This window comes from Vitis riparia, chromosome 8 (assembly GCF_004353265.1).
Source record: "Vitis riparia cultivar Riparia Gloire de Montpellier isolate 1030 chromosome 8, EGFV_Vit.rip_1.0, whole genome shotgun sequence".
NCBI classification, from domain to species: Eukaryota; Viridiplantae; Streptophyta; class Magnoliopsida; order Vitales; family Vitaceae; genus Vitis; species Vitis riparia.
The window spans coordinates 9,844,057-9,868,260 of NC_048438.1; the positions used below are offsets into that span (position 1 = coordinate 9,844,057).

Consider the following 24,204-nt stretch of genomic DNA (forward strand, 5'->3'; position numbering starts at 1 on the left):
CTGCATCCTCCACATGCTTTCTCACTTGTCAACGAGACTTAATTTTTATTTTTGAAAAATTAAAAATTAAAAATTGGAGTAACCACTTACTTTTATTTATTTTTAAAGGGAAAATCAAGTAAGAACAAAACCTCTAAAATGATCCCTGACTTTTGAAAAAGTTGCTTGCAAAAAACTCGAGTTTGGGTCCGAGGATCAGGTTATCTATCAAGAAGGTACCTCCAAAAAGGTAGCACTTCTCTAAGCCCTAACGAGGTCTCTACTAGCTAAGTTAAGAGGAATATGACAATTAGTCATTTGATTATGGATACCTAGATGGGGTTAAGTTGATTTTGAAAGTATGTTAATTCTAACATGTCAAACAAGGATTCAAACCACAATAAAAAAGAAATGATAATATGTGTACTTGGATTTGTAACTTAAATGTTATCACAAAATACCAATGTTGTTTTAGGTATTATATCACTCAACATGCGTTTTATTAGAGGAAATCAAATGAACATCAAGGCACCCAAATTCAATATCAAACATGGATATAGTTTCCAATAACATATATATATATATTCATGGAACTTTGAAATGGGAAGATAGAGAGCGTACCTGAGTAACAATCATCAATACTTCTAGATTGATTCCCTTAAGCACTAATGCTTAGTTTAAGATGCTTTGATGTTCCTCCACAACACAACCTTTCTTCTGCTTCTCCTATTTCTATTAGTAAAAATGTTTAGTCCTTATTTTCTCTAGTTCTATTCTTTTGGTTTTTTTTTTCATTTATTTTCTCTCATTCACTCTAGAACTTTTTTTTTCTTTACTTTTTCCTCAAAACCTACTCCATTAAAATCTCCAAACCTCTCAAAAAAAAAAAAAAAATCCTCATTGCTTTTCGTTCCCATCTTCCCTTTTTGTAACATACTCAAAATTCATTTTTAAGGCTTCTCCTCCATTCCTTCGAAAAAACCCCAACCTCTGGTTTTTCAAAACTTAACATTTTCCCATGCAACCTTTTCAAAAATCCAACATCTCCTATTTTCCAAATGCTTCTCACATTTTCTCTTTCTTCCCATTTCAAATTCTCATGGATCATGCCTAGTTAACTGCATGTATATAAAGAGGATGACATGTACTCAAGTGGCCATGCATGACCATGCAATGGGTGGGGCCCGAAAGAACTTATGTGATTGGTGAGGCCTAGCTGAGGTGTATTTCCAATATTAATAGTGTTGCACTTTGATCTGTGTCATACTAGCAACCTGCCAACTCCCAGTCTCCTATTTAAGAAGCATAACCTCATAACTAAAAGTATCGTCCTTTAAAGAAGCAACCATGGTGTTTGAATACTCTTGAGCCACATAATTGAACTCCTCAAAATTTCAATTGCCAACTAACTATTATCAGGACCAATGGAAGCCACCAGCATACTGACTCAAAATCAGTTATCTGGGCATCATAAATATCATTTAGGAGAATCACTTGGAACTAACATTCTAATACAGGTAGGTGGCTACATGTTTGTCTTCCACAGTAGAGGATGATGAAGCCACATGGTTGTCTCATGATTAAATGCTTAAAGCTTCGTTACACTTGATGAGACCAGATACCAATGTGTGAGCAGTTAAGGCTTTAGTTATAGCAAGTTCTCCCCTTGTTAGCACTATCACTTCTTCTAAACTTTTATTTGCACTGTACTTCTTGCATATTTTGATGAAATCTTCTCAGAATGACCAAATGCTTGCTAAGGATGTTTTCTGGAAAGTGGTAGTCATCAATTTCCAATATATAGCACTCAAGTCCCATGCAAAATAAAACAAGGATGAAAGTAGGAATAATGCAAATTAAAAACTAAACATCAAAATTATGCAATGAATAATAATAAATAAATAAATGAGTAAATAAAAATAATAATAAATAAATAAATAAAACAAATATAAATATCATGTTTGAAATCTGATGAATTTAAGATGTTAAACAAACTCAATAGACAATAATAAAAATAATGTCAAATTCGTACAATCAAATATCGAAAATTCATCCCATGTAATTAAAAAACTAAAACCAAGCCAAAGCTTACTGACACTCAAAATCAAGCAACCAAACTTAAGAACTAACCTAAGTGAAGTAGGCTTACAAAAGCATTTGAATGGAACTTATCCTTAAAAGATCTAAGTGAGACCTAAACTAAGCTCAAAAAGCAGTAAGGGATGACTACGAATCAAGAGAGAGTATAAGTATGCACTTAGTATCATATGTGCTAAGATGACAAAATTGAGAGTCTTCAAGGGCGTTTGCTTTAGTTTTCATAAAACTAACTCTCAACATAATCATGTCACTTGTGTTGTTGTTGTCATAGGTAATAAAGTCATTCTTGCATTTCGTAGTAGTTTGAATAATAGACAAATGTTATATGATTTAGACCCTCAAATTTGTGTCATTTAATTAATTAATTTATTATTATTATTATTTTAACCTAATATTTTAAACCCATTTTGCTTTTATTTTTAATTTTTTAATTTTATTATTATTATTATTATTGTTGTTGTTGTTGTTGTTGTTGTTGTTGTTGTTGTTGTTGTTGTTATTATTATTATTATTATTATTGTTGTTGTTGTTGTTGTTGTTGTTGTTGTTGTTATTATTATTATTATTATTATTGTTGTTGTTGTTGTTGTTGTTGTTGTTGTTGTTATTATTATTATTATTGTTATTGTTTCCCCTTTTCTTTTCTTCCTTCTTCATTTCATTTTTTTCTCTCTCAAACCCATGGCCGTCTCTTACCACTGCCGACATGCACTATAGGTGACACCAGCGTCAACTGACAGTATTTTCCAACGTCGGTGGTTGTCCTTCATCTCTGACCATATCTTTCATCTCTCTCACCCACTCTCTCTTTTTTCTCTCCACCTCAACACTCATTCTTTCCACTTTCATTTTTGGAGGCTTCCAAAATGGTAAGTAACCCTTTCTTTCTTCTTTTTGATTTCTACAATGCTTTGTTTGGAGACTTGGGTTTTGTTTGTTTGGGCTTTGGATTGTGTTTACGGGCTTTGAGGATATTGGGCTTACATGGTTGTTGATTTGGGGTGCAAATTTGTGTGATTTGGGCTTACATATTATTAGATATTGTTATTGGGTTTATTTGAATTTCTTTGATTTTTTCTGAGTAGACTCTTCTTGGTGTTTGGACTGGTGTTTTGGCATTGTGCAGAAAATGGGAGAAACATGGAAGCAGTTGTAGCAGGTGAAGACATGGCATGGGTTGGGCTGATTGAGGACTAGAAATTTTTGGATTAAAAATGAAGATTGGAGAAGAAAATAAGGCAAAAAGGCCGACTCTCAAGACTTTTTCTTAATATTCTCTGTATTTTTTGTGCGTATACGTGAGAAGGTTGAGAGTTTTTGTATATTTTAAGCTTCATTTTGGAAGCTTTTGAGAGCCATTACTATTATTAGGACTACATTGTAAAGGTTATTCATTAATTCTTGTCCTCCTATTTTTTATTTTTTTATGTATATATTTGTTTTCATTTTCTTCCTATATGTAAATGGATTGTTAGTGTCTAGATTTTTGTTGTATACATATCGATTTAATTTGTTATTTATGTATTTATTTTTGTTTCATTTTATTTTATATCCATGTTTAATCTAGCCTTTATTTATTTATTTTGTTAATGAACAATGTATGAGAAGTGTAGATTATTTATTTGTGATTTATTTTTCTGTTGGGAGAATAATCCAAATGTGGGATAATGTTTTTGTTTGAAAAATACTTTGTTTTATTTCATTGTTTCTTCTTGCCTTTAATGAATTGAAATTCTTTTTGGAATAAAAATTTAGTCCTTTTAAATAAATATTTGTTTAATAATTTGGAAAAAAAATTTAAGATATTTTTTTATATTAATAAAGAAAACTTTTTCTTTAAATCATATCAAAAACTTTATTTTCAAAGAAAATAAATATAAAACTCTTCATAAATTGAAAAACGTTTTATTTTTTAATAAAAGTAAAAAAAAAAAAAAACATTTTTAGAATAAAATTGAAAAGGAACAAAACATATATTTTTGTATAAAATCGAATTTTCCTTTTTATTAAATTGAGATTTTCTTCGAATAAATTTTTTTTTAAAAATAAATCCTTTTTTTTCTAGAGATTTTCTTTTAATATTTTTTTTTAAATAAATCCCTTTTTTAGAATGAGATATCATGTTTCTTTTAATAATTTTGAACCTTTTTTTTTTCTTTCTTAATTTGTTTTATCTATATAATTAATTTAAAATACTTATTTTAGAATAAAATGGAGATAACTTTTTAAAATAAATTGTAAAGCTTTTCTAAATAAATTTGAGAGTTTTTTTTTTTGTAAAATATAAATTAAAACATATTCTTTATTATTTTCTAATTCAAATAAAAATTGGTTTTTGTCAATAAAAAAAGGATTGAAAGATATTTTGTAAATATTTGAAAAAAATATTATTAAAAATTATTTCGAATAGGATTCTTTTGTAAATAAAATTGCGAAAAAGTCTTTATTTTGAAATAAAAGATAAATTAAATTCTATTTTAATATAAACTTATAGTTTTATTTAATAAAAGTTAAACAAATTCCCTTATTTAAACCAAAATTTTGAAAAATAATCTTTTTGAATAAAATTGTAAGAGACTTTTTTTCTTTTCCATAAATAAAATTGTAATCGGGGACTTTTTTAAAAAATAAATTTGTCCTTTTGAACACAAAATCTATAGATTGTGTTTATATATATATATATATATATATATATGGTAAAAGTAAAGTAAAATTCCTTCGTTTTAAATAAAATTGTGAAAATGTAAAACTCTCTCTTAAAACAATTTTTTTTCAAGTAAAAAAAATCAAATTGTACTGCTTTTATGAATAAAACTTGAAAAAATCATTTTTTTTTAATTAGATAAACTTTCTTTTTATTTTTTATTTATTTTTTACTTTTAATTTTTTTTATAAATTAGAAACCTTTAAATTTAAATCTCTTTTTGTAGAATCAAGAACAATTTCATTTATTTATTTTTATTCCTAATTAGATTGAAACATTTTTCATAATTAATTTTATAAAAATTCATTTTCCTATTTATAATATTTCTTTATTTATAAAATTGGATTGAATTTTAATAATTTTGCAAATAAAATTCTTGCTTCCTTAATTGAAATTTTTTTGTAAATAATGTTATAAAAAAATCTTTCTTTTAAAAGTAATTTGTAAAAAAACATTTTCTGAAATGAAAATAAATTGAAATACTTTTGTAAATAAGATTATAAAAGTTCATCCTTTTTAAACAAATAAAAATTCTTTTTGTTATAAGTAAAACCAAATTTTTATTTAGTTATTTATTTATTTATTAAACAATAAGTGTAAATGACTTTTCATGAAAATTGAATACAAACAACATTGAATCAAATGTTAAAAGTAAATTCAAAGTTCTTTTAGGTAAATAAATTGAAATCATAGACTCAAAATTGTTTTTTTTTTTAATGTAAATAAATTCTTTCAAAATTGTGTTGTGACATTTGAATTAATAAAATATTTTTTTAAGTAACTTCATAAATTAATTCATGTCTTTCTCTTTTTATTTATTTTGTCTATTCTTGTAATTTGATTTCATCATTATTTTCATGTATATTTATTTATATCATTTAGTTCTTGATATCCATAATTAATTAATTGTCTAATTCGTAAGTATATGGGTTTAAAGGGGTGAAACGGTTCATTATTGTACCTTCATAATAAGTAACCTCATTCTTAAATTTAGATTCGATTTTTACAAATATATATATAATTTTTTCAAATAAGGGTTACACAGAATTTTCTTTCATATTTTGTTTTTCTTTTAAAAAATAAAACAAAAATTAGTGGTGACTCCAAGTCTTTTTCTAAAAATAAATTTTCACCAAATAAAAAAGGGAATAAGAACGCACGTGAAAAATACAATCCACAAATTAATATTACTTGATTAACTTATAGGACATCCATTATGGTATTAAGACATGGGGGAACCCAATATAATGTTAATGCATAGGATGTTGGCCACATCCCATGATTGATAACACATGAATTATGGTGAAAGATTCTTCATCCACCCTGATTATAAGAGAAATCAGTTCACATGAAATATTTAAATATATTATAATGAGGGTAATTTATTTTTTATGATTGCATGGCAGAGGTCATCTAAGCCATGACTGTCACCTCCAAATTCTTATTGTTGGGTTGACTCATGTCCCGAACATGCTTTGAAGGCCATTACAAGAATATAATTCGAGTACTAGCTTGGTACAATGTCATCGGTTATTTTAAATATTAAGATGTCCTTTATATTACATTACTTTTAAAATTAAACAAAAAATGTAATGTCGAAGCATATTTAAAATAAAAATAAAAAAAATAGAAAGAAAGAAAACAAAAAGGAAAAGAAAAGCAAAATGAAAATTTGTAAAATAGGAATCTAATGAAATTAAAATTTTATATAATATATTTAGGTTTCGAAAATTAAAATAAATAAATGAAAGGAAACCCAATTTGGAAATTTGGAAGATGAAAAACAATTTATATGGCCCCAGTACAAGTAGTAAGATAAAAGATTTATTGGCCCAATTCAAGGGGGCTTAATGTTGATATTTGGCCTTAAAATAAATGGGTTCCCAGAAGCACTGAGGCCCACGGCCATTGTGGGCCTGATCCATTCATGAACCCACAACAAAATGGCATTCATTTAGTTCAAAAAACAAATCCTGGGCCTCCCTTTCTCAAACTCCTTTGATGGAGAAAATAATTTAATTTTTAATTTTATTAACATCTTAATTTAATATTTCAAAAAAATGTTTCATACGTGACATTTTTTGTTTGGTTGCTTCATTGATGAAGAAAACATGAGAGGGTCCTACATCCTGTCATGTCTGCGAAAGTGGAGTCATTTTCAGTGTCGAAACTGTTTGGGGAGGGAGCCCAAATTTTTCAGTGATGCTTACAGACACACGGTACCCACCTCCTCCCCTCCAAGAACCTCTTGGAAGGATACGGTGGCGGTACGAATCGATTTCTCTGTCCTTACACTCCTTGATCACTAAATGAGAGAGTGGGAGTGTGAGACCTCAGACCCAACACCATTGGAGTGGACAGTCTTATCATGAAGAAATGATTCAATTATCTTATTGAATGAATTCTTCTAAGCATTTATACCATCACTCGATTCTACTAGTCAATATTGAGTCCGTACGCAGGTATCCCTTACGGGCCTTACCTATATATATATATATATATATATATATATATATATATATATATATATATATATATATATATATATATATATATATATATATATATATACATTACGTGATCTTGTGGTAGATGACAGGCATGGATTCTACCGTCAATTTTGTTCTCTTCTTAGTTTTTTGGTTGCTGTGAATATGAAGTATAAAGTATAAAGTTATAAACCCCTCCAAAGAAGAGACAGGCCGAGATTGGTGGAGCAAAAATCTCAACGAAATATTAAAGAAAACCAATAGTATTTACTACTTACCTAGCTTATTGAAAGCATGCATGGTCAGTGGGCTAGGGGCATTACTTGGATGTGTGGTCCAATGGGTGTTTTTCAAGTGAAGATTCGAGAGGCGCCTCCAACACATGAATCCACTGAATTGCTTGGATTGAGAGGTGCTCACCCTATTATTATTCAGTGGCATTCACGGGTTTGAGTTAGGACCAGAGCGGGTTTGGCCTCATACAAAATTGCAGATCCAAGATCCATCCCGGTTTCTGATTCATGATTGGCACGTGAAGTTGGGTCTTGCTCTTGGCTTTTCTTCCTCCTCAATCCTTGGGGTTGCTATTTTGCATTCCTATCCAACTAAATACACCCAAATTTAGGCCTTTTTGTATTAAATTTCATGTCCTACTATGGCTAGATGAGATTTTCTGGGACACAGAATGGACAAACCCCATGACCAATTTTCAAGTGGTTCATGGTTCTTGTACAGCTCGCTCAGAGCCCCAACCCAACAAAACAAGATGAAATTGTCAGTCTTTTTTTTGTCGATCTATCCAAGTGATAATGACAGTGGCATGGCTCAAATGGTGGCAAAATGATGGGAACTCTAATTGAAAAGGGCAATGGAGTATCAAAGTTTTATGGCTCAAGAAAATTATGCATGCGCCAGCTTTCATCTGACCAACCTTTAAATCACATGGCATGAGTAGTAATGAAACCAGAAGGCAGTTAACACATGCCAGGTCCTAATATCTTCATTGCACTTGCCCCCCCAGTTTACCCAAACACCATGTTTCATCATTATATAGCTTGAAATCATTAAATAAAAAACATGAGTGAGCTTCTCCTATCTCTCCAACTCCTGTATTAGGATATGGGTACGTAAGGCGATTCAGAGTAGTCATATGCATGGACTCACTAGATTACCTGAGAAATAATCTGTAGAATCATGTCAGAAACCAAAAAAAGAAAAAATAAATAAAAATTTGGGACTGTGGGTTTTAAGCCAACATTTTGAGGCCTGTTGAAGCAGCAGTGGGTGATGAGCATGTGAGTTTCTGTGGTGTATGGGGTTGGCAGTGTGCTTTCCCATCAAAATAACTAAATCTAGCCAAATGGAATCGGCAGAAGATGATGAATCTTTTTACTTTTATCATTGTTTTGACATCAAAGAACTTTTGTTCCCTCTTCTATTGTCTAAAATGTTGACATTTCTGATCCTGGATGAGCTGTATCCCTTACATATTTTGGGCCTGGTCTTTGTGGTGGGACACGAAGAGCTAAAGCTTGTGTTCTTGGAAGAATCTCGAATAGGATGTCACTAAAATCCTCCTCTGATTAAGGCCTGTTTTTTTATAGCTCTGTGGCTCTTTTCAGTTTCCTTTTTCCTCACTTGTTTTTGTTTTTGGCTTTTCCTTTAAAGGAATAGGATTTGGCTTCTTGTAGCTCCATCTTTGATTCTTTACCAGTACATGAAAAATATCAAACAAATCAGAGGCTCCATGGATAAGGATTGGACCCCTTTTCTAACTACACCAAGTTCATGATAGCTAAGAATGCATTTAGTCAGAGTAACATTTTTTTAATTAAACATTTTTTTCTTTTTTTTAAAAAAGATTTAATTAGGCAGAATCACTATGACCTCTTTGTAACAAGAAGACATAAATAGGAGTATGCATGTGCCCTGTCTAATCCCTAAATGAAAGGGACATTGTCTAATCCCTCTTTATAACATTACAAAAGCTTTGTTTTTGTAATATACAAGGAAGCCATGTCTGAGATTTAAGGCCCCAAACTCTTCATTTTCCAGGCCTAACAAGTATAATTAAAACACATCCTACCATTAAAAGGAGTGATGATTAAAGAGGATGAAATCAAATGAAGTTAGTGAACAAGTCAAAAGTGATACGGTTGTTAAAAAGTAAAAGAAGAAAGGATTACTTTGATGGTTTTGAATTAAACCCATCACTTTTCACGAATTCCCATGCTTATGTGGATTAAACCCACCTGATCATCATAGTACTTTAGTGGATTATTTTTTTCTTCAAATTATTTTTGTCTATACATATAGACAGACATATGTGTATGTGCCTTTTCAAAGGGGGCCAAAAGAGACAAAAGCAGATGTTTCAGATAGGAAGCTTACACTTCACCTTACTGCTAGGCCCAAATTTTGAATTGGAGAGTAGAAAGCTACTTAGGCCAGGTGGGTAAAAGGATTAATGGGGCTTCCTTTAAATAATCAGATCCCCAAAAATTCTACACCTCAATTCCAATTCTTTCCTTTCTTTTTTGGCATCCAATGCAAATATTCCGGGTATCCCTCCAAAGGTGGGGCCGAAAGGTGGTCTTTTAGCGGCCCCTTGTCCACATTTTCACACCCAAAAACTCCCAAAGATGTTAAATGTGTGTTAAAAATACAAGGGCATAGATACAAAAACTCAAACCTTGAGATCAAAGATTTTAGAAAACTTGTTACACATGGGATATGGGTGGGTTGAGGGAGGCTGAAAATAGATGATTCAGTACATCATAATGTTCGAGGCATCATTGATGAGGAAACTGAAACAAAGGCGACATTTCCGAAAAAATGCCCAAAGGCTTCGGAGGCTGTCTGGATTTGTGGTTATTAGTCATTGTACTAGAATTTTACCCATAACTCATTCAGTGATAGAACACGACGTAAGATAATTTTGCAACCAAGACTATCTCATACATCTTGAGTATTGTTTATGAATCCAATGGTAAATGCGTCCTCTATATGTTAAGATAAACGGACATAAAAGATTGACTTTAAAATGTATTTATAAGATCAATAAAAGCTTATGTTTATATAATATTAGAAAGTAATCTCTCATCTAAAAGATTAAAATGAATTCATACATATATAGTATTAAAAACTCTCTCCATATCCAATATGGAATACCATATGATTTTAGTTAATTATAAAATTAAAAAGAGTTTATATATATATAACATTAAAAATTATCTCATATGAGATATTATATGATTTTAAAACATATTTATAAAATTAAAAAGAATTTAAACTTATATAATATCAAATTTTTTTTTTTACTTTATTCGATATAACATATCAAAATAGTAATACCGCACTTGATCAAATATTCCATAATTAAAATTTTAATTATCAATAAGCTAAACTTTTTTCTATCAGCTTTTTAAAAATTTGTCGGTACGGTACTATGAAAATATGGTACGTCCCAACTCCAAGATATATTAACCATCACTTTAAAGATAAAAACCACAAATAATGACTGCTCGATGGATCATTATCTTGCCACCAAAAGTGGACTTCTTTTTTACCCACTGAATATGTGAATGGGTCAGGCCTTTATAAGGGAAGAAGCCCACCATGTTAAGTATACCCAATTCCTTTGTGAAAATTTCCCAATATATCCTCGGTTTGGATAAATCTTTTGTTTTTTGTTTTTTAATATTACAAAATAATAATAACTAAAAAATAATGATTTAAAAAATATTTATTATCTTAAAATTTAAAAATATAAGTTAAATTTATATTTTTTTATTGTACAAAATTTGAAATTTTGTAGTAGATATTAAAAATTGGTTTAACAATTAGATTTTCAGGGCAGAGTGCTTTAATAAAAAAACACAATCCGGCTCAGACGCTGAGAAAACAAAATGTGTGGAGTGTGGAGGGGGGTAAGGGGAAGGGGAGTCAAGCCCTTACTGGAAAATTTCAAACTGGGGAGTCGTGCAATTCAGAAGTGGGACCCACTAAAGAGAGGAAAAAGGAGAAACTCATGCGTAAGGTGAGGCCCCACTGTAAAGGCGCACACAGACAAGCCCGTGCCCCTTGAATCAATTATTATAACCTTCTTCTTCACTCCACCGCTCTCCTCTCCACCGTACGATCTCCCATGGGCTGCCCATGGCTCGGCTCACTCTATCCTTTTCCCCACGATCTGTCGGGGCGCGTCTCCTCACTCCCCACATCGATTTGAATTTCAATTTCCTTCTGCATAGGAGTAGGCCAGATTTTGTTTCATCACTTGCGCGTATTTCATTTTTGAAATCTGATTTTTTCAAAATTATTTGTGGAACCCAACTGTTTACTTGATTTTTATTTTTATTTTAAGAAAAAAAATATATTTTTTAAATAATTTATTTTATGGGTTTAGGAAACAAAAAGAGGTAGTAGTTTTAGTAGTTGACAACTAGCAAGCAAGTAAGCATTGGGCAGTTTGAAAGGGGCTTTGAAAAGTTGAAACTTGAAAGCGAAGAGGGGAGGGGGAAGAGAGTGATGATATTTAGGGTGGGACGGCAATAATTTATGAGAGCAAATCTGGTTTTGGGGGGTCTCATTCTCTCTCTGTCTTTCTCTACAGTTTGTCAATCTTATCCCTGTTTGGTCTCAGTGACGGTTGCTTTCTCTTTTACCTGTTGCCATTGAAGTGGAATTGGGGAAACCTCTGCTTGCTTCAGAGAATAGAAAGCAGTGCTTCCTCCCCCATAAGGTTAGTGTATAGTTTCTGCACTCGCACAAGTGACCACCACATTTTTCATCTCTTTCTGTTTCTCTGCAATCTGCATTTCTTATATTTCTTCTTCTTCTCATAGATTCCATCTGGGTCTTGCTCAGAATCCATTCATGGAAGCTTCCTCACCCATCTCAATGCAACAAACTCCTCAGAAAGACCAGCCGGAGGCATCCCCCAAGCCTTTCAGGAAAAGATTTGTGACCTCGTTGATGGAGGCCGCTACCCTTCGCTCTCCTTCCTTCAAGGAGGACACCTACTTCGTGTCCCGCCTCAAGTCTTCAGAGAAGAAGGCACTGCAGGAGTTCAAAGACAAGCTAGTGGCCTCTCATGGGTCTGACTCCATGTGGGGCATTCCTCTCTTGGGTGGAGACGAGAGAGCCGATGTCATACTACTGAAGTTTCTGCGAGCCAGGGACTTCAGGGTCGCCGACTCCTTTAACATGCTGGAGAAGTGCTTGGCTTGGAGAAAAGAGTTCGGAGCGGACGACGTCGCTGAGGAGGACCTGGGGTTTAAGGAGCTCGAAGGTGTCGTGGCTTACATGCACGGGTACGACAGAGAAGAACATCCAGTTTGCTACAACGCCTATGGGGTTTTCAGAGACAAGGACATGTACGAGAGAATCTTCGGGGACGAAGAGAAGCTCAAGAAGTTCCTGAGGTGGAGAGTTCAAGTCCTCGAGAGAGGCATCAAACTTCTGCATTTCAAGCCCGGTGGTGTTAACTCCATCATTCAGGTGACTGATCTCAAAGACATGCCCAAAAGGGAGCTCAGGGTCGCTTCTAACCAGATTCTCTCTCTCTTCCAAGATAATTATCCAGAAATGGTTGCCCGGAAGGTGAAATAACTCTACTGAAACTTCATTTTTTGAATAATTACTTGAATCCAAGTTTCTCACTGGTATTGTTTTGTTTTATCTTGTTTTTTTTGGAGTTCAGATTTTCATCAACGTCCCCTGGTACTTTAGCATTTTGTATTCAATGTTCAGTCCATTCCTGACCCAACGAACCAAGAGCAAGTTTGTGATCTCTAAGGAAGGAAATGTTGCAGAAACCCTTTACAAGTGAGTCTCTGCCTGCATCTGTTTTCAACACTGTCCCTGCTTTGATACCCATTTTTAATTAGTAATTTGACGCAGAATCTGTGATGGGTTTCTCTGTTTTTTTCTTTTTCAAAACAAATCTGTTTCAACATTTTGTGTGAATCGGGTAAAGTTTTCCCAGATGAGTTTTGATTTCTGTCGACTTTTCCCAATTTGTTCTGATCGTATCAATTTTCTGAAGATCCAAACTGTTTTTCTTATGTTAGGTTTCTTTTTTCCCTTAAAGCATTGTTTGTGTTTTAAGAGGGTTTCTGAAGTGGGCTTTGGTATCTGATCAGGTTCATAAGGCCGGAGGATATGCCGGTGCAGTACGGCGGGCTGAGTAGACCCAGCGACTTGCAGAATGGCCCGCCAAAACCAGCCTCTGAGTTTACCGTGAAAGGAGGGGAGAAAGTGAACATTCAAATTGAGGGCATTGAGGTTTATTTTGTTTTATTATGTTGGGCTGTTTCTTATTTTACCATTATTCCATTATCCAGTTTAATCCCAATTAAATCTTTCGATTTTCTTTAAAATTTGTTCTGAATTAACCTAATAAAGAGTTGTGCTTCCTTGTGTGGGGGGTGGATTAGGCCGGCGCCACAATAACATGGGACATAGTGGTGGGAGGGTGGGACTTGGAATACAGCGCAGAGTTCGTGCCCAACGCTGAAGGCAGCTACACCATTGCTGTGGAGAAGCCGAGGAAGATGGCCCCCTCCGAAGAAGCTGTGCACAACTCCTTCATGTCGCGAGAGGCTGGCAGATTAGTGCTCTCGGTCGACAACACCGCCTCCCGGAGAAGGAAGGTGGCTGCTTACCGATACGTCGTCCGCAAATCCACCGTAGTCTAGCTTCAAATCATAATAAATCTAAGTGCATTTTGATTATTACTCTTTTTCTTTGTTCTTTTGGGGAGTTTGAGCAATGCTTGTGAACCTTGTGTCATCTTGATAGCAGTTTGTACTTTGTAGTAGTGTATCACCGTGGTGTATAAATGGTGGGCATTATATGGCTTAATATATAGAAGAAAAAGCATATTAACGTTGCCAATTCAAGTACATATTTGATATTTCACCTTCTCACTAGTTTTGGAACTTGGATTTCTCCCTATGCATTTTTTCTGAATAGCAAAATTATCCATTTAAGCACATTATTAATTCTCTTTGTTGCTTATTTGAAATAGAAAAAGATTCAAGCAAATAAAGTGAAAGCAAGAGAGAGATTTTCACAAAGGCCCATCTTCCACTTGTGCCCATAATAATGCAGTGAGCTTTGGCCTCTTTTGGGGGTGTTGGGAAAATCGAAAAAGAAGAAGAAAGAAAGTGGAGGAAAAATTGACTGGTCTCTGGAGCTTGATTGTGGGGGGTGGGGTTTTGGATGAGAATAGCAAAGGCGGAGAGAGCGGGATGGGATCACGGGCGGTTACGTGTGGAGTGTGAAAGAGGAGCTGTGTTGATTTATTTCATTACTTTGACTCCTGAGTCCTGCCTCCCCCCTCTGTTTCCCTGTACGAATACCATGCCCCTTTTTATTGATTCATTTCTTTGGTTGGATTTACCTGCTTTCTTTTTATATTTCAGCTTTTGTTCACATTTTCCTTTTTGGCTCCATGCTTCATTCGAATTTGAATTGCCAGAGGGAATCACCTTCCATTTGAAGACTAGGGATGTGACGAAGCATATAGTATGGATGGTTGGAAACTGTCTCCTAATTGCTTTTGGGAGTTGGGAGTTGGGAGTTGGGAGACAACATCATGAATAACACCAATTATATTTTCTTGCATTGTACTTTTGCACAGCCAGTGTTATAATATAACATAAAGGGTTTACACTACATAAATGTAATGCACACAAAAGCTGTTTGCCAAGTTAAGGTAATAAGTAAATTAAGCCACTCATTTTTTTTTTTTTTAATATACAAATGTTTTTTATTTGTATTTAATTTATATATATATATATATATATTTCCTAGTAAAATCATAGAAAATTATTTTCCTTAATTTTTTCAATAATACTTTATATGGACCAATACAACCTAAAGCTCTATCTAGATTTTGAAAATTTTAGGGGAAAAAGAAAGAAGAAAAAATATGAAAGAAAGAGTTAAGGAAAACCAAAGTTGAATTCTTTTACATTTTTTCTAAATCCATTTCTTTGAAAATTCTAAACTTTTTAGCTAGTGATATTTTTGGTTCTGCCTTTGTTTAAAAATTTTAAAACAATTTTAAAAATCATATTTCCTCACTTGTTTTCACTTTTCACTTTCAAGATCTTATAGCAAAATTCAAAGCATAAAAATATAAAAATTTCCTTTAATAATATTCTTTTTTAGAAATATTATAAAATTTAAGTCATGAGATGAAAGTAATTATACAAATAAATATAATTAAGTATAAATAAATGAAATGAAATGGAAAACTTCGTATTACTTTTCTAAAATATTCAAGATCCGAAAAAATATTTGTTTTACCGTTTAATTCTTTGTTGAATGAAATCATATTAAAATGAAGAAGCACTTCGTTTCACAGCATAAAAATTTATTACTTTCTTTTCTCAAAAACTTTTTTTTAAGAGTTCTCTTGATATTTCTTTTCTAAAGAAAAGTAAAAATGAAAGATAGAGAGAATTATTATTTATTTTTTACTCATGTGGTTTCTAATAATTCCAACTCTTTGAAACTACTATCTTTTTATTTGATTGCATCATATTGGGTCAGATGACGTGGACACTCACCAAACTCCAACATAGAAGAACTAAAAAAATAAATAAATTATATATATATAAATAGAATAAGAATATATACGGAGAGAATGAATTTTTTTTTTTGGTTTTTTGAAAGCTATCGATAAATCCAATCCGAAGCTTTGGATTCCCTTGAGGCTCAATTTTGAAATTTCTAGTAGTTTTCACATTGGCGTAAGGTGGTAGAGGTGTATTTTAGTACACGTCTTTGTTAGTGGTAGGTGGCTGGAGTCCAATTGACTTTGAGGAGGTTGCTGACCATACTGATAAGAAGTACCAATTAAAAAAAATCTTCGTGCATATATTATTTTTTTTATTCTAAATTTTCTTGAATTTAATAATTTTTAAAAAAAATTAAAAACAACTTTAAACATGACAAAAGTTTCCTACTTGATTTTTAAATATTCAGGTCCCACTTTCACCTTGTCTTGGGATTGAATTGGGCTACTTTGGGTTTCAGGCTTGGACTGGGCTGGAAATTTAGTAACTAAACTATATGGAATTTTATTTGAAATATACCAAATTATGGGCCAAACTTTGAATCCAAACATAGCCCAATCCCCACTCTTAGATGGATCCAAGAGCCGGGCCAGGACTAATCTTCATCTTCCAAATATTGGATGTGGTGGGAAGACGTGTGAGAGGGTGGCTTGGATTGTGACACGAATGCCTCGAGAGCTTTCAACGTGTGAAACATGCAAGACCTTATCTCTATTCACCAACCCTATAAATACAGACGCCTTCGGTTTGTCATACAGACGTCGTTGATTAGTGATAACTTGATAGTGATTGTTGAAGTGGAGAAGAAGAGCGGCAGCATGGCTCATGCGACCTTTACTCAGACTGGAGAACAGGTCCAATCCTGCAAGCTGATAAGCGGCCACTCAATACCTGCGGTGGGGTTGGGCACTTGGAGAGCTGGTTCCCAGGCCAGCAACGCTGTCTTCACCGCAATCGTTGAGGTACTCTTATACTTCCCACTCATCTCTTAGGCCCTGTGTATCTGTGTCACATCCCACCACCAGATAGGGTAAGATTAACTTAAAAGGTATGTGTTTATGCTTGAAAATAGAAATCATGGAGGTCATGCGCATCTTTCCTTACATTTTGCCTCACTTGGGGCAACCCAAATTAAAGCAAATCATACTGAATAGGCTTGTCTGGTTAGGCTCGAGCTATGGTACAAACCTCTCAAGGTCGTTTTTATTAAACTTCTTGTATACTGGCTTCTGGTGTTTATATTTGAACATCTCATCGCATTTGTCCACCGTACTGCTGTTAACCAGTTTTTTCCAACCTTGGCTGCAGGCTGGTTACAGGCATATAGATACGGCTTGGGAGTATGGAGTTCAAGCAGAGGTTGTTTTTCTTTCTTTTTGTCTTTTTTGTCTTCCCCTGTCCTTGAGGGGGAGACATCAAGCAGTATCTTCTGAGTGTAGACCATGCTGCATTGGCAGCATATCTTGAGGGCTTAGTATGCTCAATCAACAAAACTTGCATGATATTGATTGATGTTGAGTAGATATGGAACATCAACTGCTATTTGATACATTAGCATAAAATAATGGATTCAATACTCTGTTTCAGGTAGGACAGGCTCTTAAGGCGGCTATGCATGCAGGGATAGAGAGAAGGGATCTATTCGTTACATCTAAGTTATGGTATGGTAATAGATACAGCTCCTGAAGACGCCACTGTCTTTACGAGACACAGGTGTAGTTTGGAATGTGAATCAGAATCTCATTTTTGGTATTTGTGAGGGTGAATGTAGGTGTACTGAGTTGGAGCCAGGAAGAGTTCGAAGTGCTTTAAGCAAAACCCTTCAAGAACTGCAACTTGACTACCTTGACCTCTATCTGGTAATTTAGGCTTGCTCTTGTATTCTGTCATAACAATTAGTTTATGCTCTATATCCTGAGCATAACTATGTTGTGTGATCAATTGATCTGGGGTAGATCCACTGGCCATTTCGGCTGAAAGATGGACCCAGCAGACCACCCAAGGCTACCGATATTTTGGAGTTCGACATGGAAGGAGTTTGGAGAGAAATGGAGAAGCTTGTCAAGGAAGGTCTCGTCAGAGACATCGGTGTTTGCAATTTTACACTGAAGAAGCTCAATAAGCTGTTGGGTTTTGCTCAAACAATGCCCTCTGTGTGTCAGGTAAGACACCTATATTAATACTAGGAAAAATGGCTGGGAAGAACACATTATTCAATCATCTTAAGCTTTGCTTTCAGATGGAGATGCATCCTGGATGGAAGAATGATAAAATGTTGGAGGCTTGCAAGAAGAATGGCATTCATGTCACTGTAAGATGAGCATGTTCAATTTATTGATCTTTCAGTGATTTAGTGGGTCAATTTCTACCGTTTAGTTAACGTAGGCAGTCACAGTATAAGGGGGGGTATGATGCAAATTGCTTTTCTCAAGAAAAATACGTGGAAAATGGTCGTTGTTAGTGGCCTCTTGAATGGTCACATGATCTGACGAGGAATTTTTCCTACTTTCAATTTTCCTAGCCTGCATTAATGTTTATGATTGTTTTGGATGAATTTTGAAGGCATCACCACTGGGTTCATCCGAGGGTGGAAGAGACCTCATCCATGATCCAGTAGTTGGAAGTATAGCAAGAAAGCTGAACAAGAGTCCAGGGCAGGTGCTGGTGAAGTGGGCACTAAAGAGAGGGACTAGCGTCATTCCCAAATCAAGCAACCCTGAGAGGATCAAAGAGAACATACAGGTCTTTGGGTGGGATATGCCAGATGAAGATTTCCACGCTCTCTGCTCCATACCAGATCAGGTAACTCTTATTGGGACCATGTTTCTTATTTGACGATCATTTGTGGTACTATGTTTCTTTAATTCTTATCAAAAGCTCATCTGTTGATGTTGGCGCAGGGGAGAGTTTTGGACGGTGAAGAGCTGTTTGTGAATAAGGAAGAAGGGCCATTCAGAAGTGTGACAGAGCTATGGGACAATGAAATCTAGATTCTCTTCGGATCTTTGTTAATCAGCTGTGTGTTATGTTTATAACTTGTGTCGTTGGTCATAGAACTTGGATGTATGTAGAATAATGTCTACCAGCCTTCTATAATAAATTATAGCAATTATGGAAAATTTTCTAGATTGTCAATGCGTAGCTTGGTCCATGCGACGGACCAGTTGAAACTCCTTATCTTCATGGGAAATTCTGGTGGTCTGTGGCCTGTATGTAGAGTCAAAACGCGTTTTGACGTAGGGTCATGGGTCGTGTATTGTAAAAGATAAACAGTGAGCTTAAGTAATGAATACCAGGGAGTTGGCTGAACATTTTTTTGTTCTTGTTCTTTATATATATATATTCTTAATACTCTCTCTCAAGTCCAAACTTGTTACGTAGTATTATAAATTGATCCTTTTCCAAAGCTTTTGTAAATACATCTATCAACCGGAAGTGAGTAGGTACATATGAAGGGCTAATCATTTTAACTTGCAGTTTTTCTCTAATTATGTGATAGTCTATTTCAATGTGCTATGTACATTCATGAAAAATGGGATTTGCTACAATGTACAAAGCTACCTTATTGTCACATAACAATGGCGTAGGAACTACCTATGGGGCTTTTAAATCCTATAATATATAACGCAATCAAGAAAGAAAATATCGGGATATATCGGTGATATATCGCCGATATATCGTGTATCGAAGAAGGTGAATACGATACATATAGGTAAGATAGTAATCACAGATATATCGGTCATAAATGAAAAAAATCGCTGAAATTTTGGGGATATATTGGATATATCAAAGATATATATGTAAAAATTTGGTAAAATATTAAATTATAAGTTAATTTTAATTATCTTATAATTAAATTTGTATACTAATTAAATGTAAAACAAATGTAAAATCATAAATAAAATTATCAATATTTTTAAATAAAAATATTTTTAATTAAAAATCATAAATATATTTAAATAACATAATTAGTATATTTGCAATAATTTAGATTTAAATTAATTATTTTATTTTATTTTGATATTCAAGTGTAATAATAGTATATTGAGAATAAATTAACTTAATACATTTTTAAATTAGTATAACATTGAATTTAAATTAGTATATTTTTACAATTAATTATAATATTTTTAATAGAGGTAAGTAAATTAATTTAACATAGTAATATATTTAAATTACATAATTAGTATATTTGTAATAATTTAACTTCATAATGAGTCAACACTTACAAAATTCATATTTCTTATTAGCCGACACTATATAATTAAATTTAATATCGCAAATCATATCATACATATATTAATTTTTTTCAATAAAACATCTTCAAAATGTCTATTATACTTCGAATTTCATTTTTAAGAGTTTTTTTTTTATATTTTCATAAGTTTTGATGAATTTTTTGTCTATCGATATTTTGTGTCAAAATATCCACCGATATATCCGTAAAATCCAAATACCGATATATCCATGATTACCGATATTTTCATCCTTGAACGCAATCAAGTTAACTCCAAACTTGCATTAACCATAGCTCGATATTCGACTTCTGTTGAGGATCTAGAGATGGTTTGTTTCTTGGATTTCCATGAGATGAGAATTTCTAAAGAAAACAAAGTATCCTGTAACTAGCCTTCTAATGGCATGACAAACTCCCTAATTTGAATCACAAAAGGCTTTCAAGGCAAGACTATTGATGGAAGGAAATAGTAAACCTTAACTAGGAGTACCTTTGATGTATTTGAGAATTCATATGGCAACGTACCAATAAAGTTTTCAAGGCTCATGCATGAATTGACTCAATGTTCGGATAGAATAAACTATGTCAAGTCTAGTGATGATAAGATAAATCGATCTACCAACCAATCTTTTGTATTTAGTTGGATCATTAAGTAATGCTCCATTTGTGGGAGTGAGCTTCAAATGTTGTTCTATTGGAAATTTGTATAGGTGTGCACCTAGAAGTCTTAAATCTTGTAAAATGTCTAGTGCATGTTTTCTTTTAGATATGAAAATACCTTTCTTCAAGCGGGAGAATTCAATGCCTAAAAAATATTTCAAATCTCTGAGATCTTTGATATAGAAGCATTTGAGAATTTTTTTTTTTTTTTTTGAGATGTTCCACTTCTTGTGAGAAGTATGTCGTCAACATAAATAAGGAGTGTAATAAATAAAGTACCTTGAGCCTTGATGAAAAAAGAATAATTAGCCTTTGATTGTTGATAACCAACTTTCTAGATGGTTTCTTAAAAAATGGAGAACCAATTTCTAGATGCTTGTTTGAGTCCATAAAGGGACTTGTTGAGTTGACATGAAATGTTCTCCCTTTGTTAGCAAAGATTGAGTGGAGGCTCCATGTAAATTACTTCATGCCAATCACCATGAGGAAAAACATTCTAGACGTCTAATTAGAGGATGAACTAATGTCAAGTAGTAGCAACAGTAAGAAGACAATAGTGTAGTGAGTTTGGTCGTAGGAGAGAAAGTTTGATAATCAATGCCCTCAAATTGAGTGTATCCCTTAGCAATAAGATGGGCCTTATAGCGCTTAATGGTGTCATTAGACCTATATTTTATTTTGTAAACCCATTTACAATTGATTGGTTTACAACCATTGGGCATGAGAACCAAACACCATGTGTTATTTTGTTACAATGCCTCTAATTCTACATTCATGGCTTGTCACCATTGTGGATCAAGGATAGCTTGATCATAAGAGTTAGGTTCGGTGTGACATGTAATGTTAGTTAGAAAAGCATAATGGGCAAAAGAGATATGAGAGTAGGAAAGAAAATGAGAAATAGGATAAGAAGTACTTGATGCAAAACTTGGTGTCAAGATAGAGTGATTGGCGTGAACAGATACTACATAGTCTTAATGTGATGTCCCACATCGGATAGGAGAGAATGTTCCTGGCGCTATATATGTAGAGACTCCTCTTAACCAAGTAGACGCATTTTAAAGCCGTGAGGGTCCCCTTGGGCCCAAAACGGACAATATCTACATGGTTGGGTGTGGGTTGTTACAAATGGTATCAGAGCCAATCCCCGACCCCGATGTGGGGGTTTGTTTGACTTTGTCTGTTTGGCCCTGCAATCCCATGGGACACAACGAGGACGTTGTGTCTGCATGGGGGGGGGGGGGGGGGGGGGGTGTTTGTGATGTCCCACATCGGATAGGGGAGAATGTTCCTGACGCTATATATGTAGAGACTCCTTTTAACCAAGTAGACGCGTTTTAAATCCGTGAGAACCCCCTTGGGCCCAAAGCGGACAATATCTACATGGTTGGGTGTGGGTCGTTACAAATGGTATCAGAGTCGATCCCCGACCCCGGTGTGGGAGTTTGTTTGGCCCCGTAAGGGGTGTTTGTTTGTCTGTTTGGCCCCGCAATCCCATGGGACACAACGAGGACGTTGTGTCTGCATGGAGGGGTGTTTGTGATGTCCCACATCGGATATGAGAGAATGTTCCTGGCGCTATATATGTAGAGACTCCTCTTAACCAAGTAGATGCGTTTTAAAGCCGTGAGGGCCCCCTTGGGCCTAAAGCGGACAATATCTACATGGTTGGGTGTGGGTCGTTACACTTAATGTCATGTTAAAGGTTGTTTAGGATGAAGGGACTATCACATGGTTGGAATGGGAGGAGTAAAAGGGTCTCAAGTGTGTGAAGTAGGTACCATGAGGTTAGCTTAAGGTGAAGGTGCAGAAGACAAGGTGGGGGTCGGTTAGGTGAGGTTGAGATTTCAAGTACAACCTGTGTGTATTGGTGAAGTGGCCTCATGTGTGTTCGACAACTCTTGTTGTTGGGGTTGTGAAGATGGAATATTGGTGGAGAAGGGTTCCAAAAAGGCCCAACTATTAGGAATGTTAGGAGGGAAATGGGACAACACAAAATTAGGAGTTGGTGAAGTTGAAATAGAAAAAAATAAAAAATGGTCTCACAAAATTTAACATCATGATTGATGAAAAATTTCTTAGTTTCCAAGTCATAAAATGTGTAACTTTTTTTACCAGTGGGGTATCCAACAAAGATGCAATGTGTGGCATAAGGGTCAAAATTATGAGTAGGATGAACAAAAGTCGCATAACATAGACATTCAAAAACTTTCAAGTGATCAAGTAATGTTGGCCGATTCTATAACAACTCAAAAGGTGATCCAATTGATGACAATGGTCATGGTAATCTATTAATAAGGTAGACAACAGTCAATATACATTCACCCTAAAAAGTAAGGGGTAAGTGAGATTAGAAAAGTAATGCACGTGCTATAGTAAGAATATGGCAATGCTTGCATTCGATGACTTTATTTTGTTGTGGAGTGTAAACACAATTTCATTGATATTTGATGCCATGAAAGCGAAATAAAATTCTTATGGATAGGAATTTGAACCATTGTTCACTCTAATGGCTTTAACGTAGGCATGCATTTGAGTACAATCAAAATCAATAAAACATTTTTTTTTTTTTTATACTTATATTGCACAAGAAATATCTATGAGCATCCTGTAAAATCATCCACAATGGTGAGAAAAAAGCGTGCCCTTAAATGTGTGGAAACTTTGTGTAGACCCCAAGTATCACAATGTAACAAGTCCAATGGAGCATGAGTTGATATGGAATTTGAAGGAAACCGTAGTCTAGTTTTTTTAGCCATAGGATAAGTAGAACAATTATTATCATAAAAGATATTATTGGGATGCAATAATGGAGAAACTAATTTAAGACAAAATGGTGATGGATGGTAAAGATGCATATGCCACAAATTTGAAGGGTAAAAAATTTGATGGGCGATAGGTGTCCTTTGCAACAAAGACATGTAATAAAGGCCACCTTGTTGTTTACCCAAGCTAATCATCTTCCTTGTAAGCAAGTCCTACAAAATACAGAAAGTAGGTAACAAAATGGCACAATGGTTTATAGCAATGGTAACTTAACTCACAGACATCAAATTGAAGCAAAAAAATGGAACATACAAAACATTTCTAAGATGATATTTGAATTGAACAGTATGGTGTCAATTGAAGTGATTGAGACAGAAGACCCAATAGGTAAATTAATAGTGGGAATTGGTGAGGATTTTGTTTGAGTGAAAAGTGTGGAATAAGAAGTGATGCAGTTAGTGGCTCCGTTATTAAAAATCTAAGGTTTGGTGAATTCTGAATTAATTAAGGCAATGAAAAAAATGGACAGACTCGTAGCATTTACATAAGCATTGCTATAATTGGAAGCTTGGTTTAGAGTCATCATGGAAGTTGCACGAGTAAGTTGTTGAAGTTGGTATATGGAAAACCCATGTAGAAAGTCCATCAGGTTAGAGAATTGGGAGGGTGTACTGACGT

At 34.0% G+C, this 24,204-nt stretch overlaps 2 protein-coding genes across 3 annotated transcripts; both read left to right on the forward strand.

Moving 5' to 3' along the window:
- The first annotated feature begins 11,774 nt into the window (after nt 1-11,774).
- Nucleotides 11,775-14,200, forward strand: LOC117921039 (patellin-6). Of its 2 annotated transcripts, none has more exons than XM_034838795.1 (5): nt 11,775-12,016; nt 12,142-12,876; nt 12,977-13,101; nt 13,419-13,560; nt 13,713-14,200. In XM_034838795.1, the coding sequence occupies exons 2-5, from the start codon at nt 12,151-12,153 to the stop codon at nt 13,971-13,973; spliced, it is 1,254 nt and encodes a 417-aa protein (XP_034694686.1). In that variant the 5' UTR covers nt 11,775-12,016; nt 12,142-12,150; the 3' UTR covers nt 13,974-14,200. The 2 variants fall into 2 exon arrangements, with proteins under 2 accessions (XP_034694686.1, XP_034694685.1); XM_034838794.1 differs by having other exon boundaries at nt 11,777-12,016; nt 12,120-12,876.
- A 2,451-nt stretch (nt 14,201-16,651) lies between these two features.
- Nucleotides 16,652-19,153, forward strand: LOC117921198 (aldose reductase). The gene is made up of 8 exons (XM_034839019.1): nt 16,652-16,825; nt 17,172-17,222; nt 17,451-17,524; nt 17,635-17,722; nt 17,819-18,025; nt 18,103-18,174; nt 18,426-18,665; nt 18,764-19,153. Exons 1-8 carry the CDS (start codon nt 16,682-16,684, stop codon nt 18,851-18,853), a joined length of 966 nt encoding a protein of 321 aa, XP_034694910.1. The 5' UTR covers nt 16,652-16,681; the 3' UTR covers nt 18,854-19,153.
- The last annotated feature ends 5,051 nt before the right edge of the window (nt 19,154-24,204 follow it).

What these genes read in the sequence shown, in the direction of transcription:
- LOC117921039 (XM_034838795.1), top strand. Translation starts at nt 12,151, where the DNA reads ATGGAAGCTTCCTCACCCATCTCAATGCAACAAACTCCTCAGAAAGAC. An exon ending in GTTGCAGAAACCCTTTACAA is followed by an intron (nt 13,102 to 13,418) that starts GTGAGTCTCTGC and finishes GTATCTGATCAG; the next exon opens with GTTCATAAGGCCGGAGGATA. An exon ending in TTCAAATTGAGGGCATTGAG is followed by an intron (nt 13,561 to 13,712) that starts GTTTATTTTGTT and finishes GGGGTGGATTAG; the next exon opens with GCCGGCGCCACAATAACATG.
- LOC117921198 (XM_034839019.1), top strand. Translation starts at nt 16,682, where the DNA reads ATGGCTCATGCGACCTTTACTCAGACTGGAGAACAGGTCCAATCCTGC. An exon ending in TCTTCACCGCAATCGTTGAG is followed by an intron (nt 16,826 to 17,171) that starts GTACTCTTATAC and finishes CCTTGGCTGCAG; the next exon opens with GCTGGTTACAGGCATATAGA. An exon ending in ACTACCTTGACCTCTATCTG is followed by an intron (nt 17,723 to 17,818) that starts GTAATTTAGGCT and finishes GATCTGGGGTAG; the next exon opens with ATCCACTGGCCATTTCGGCT.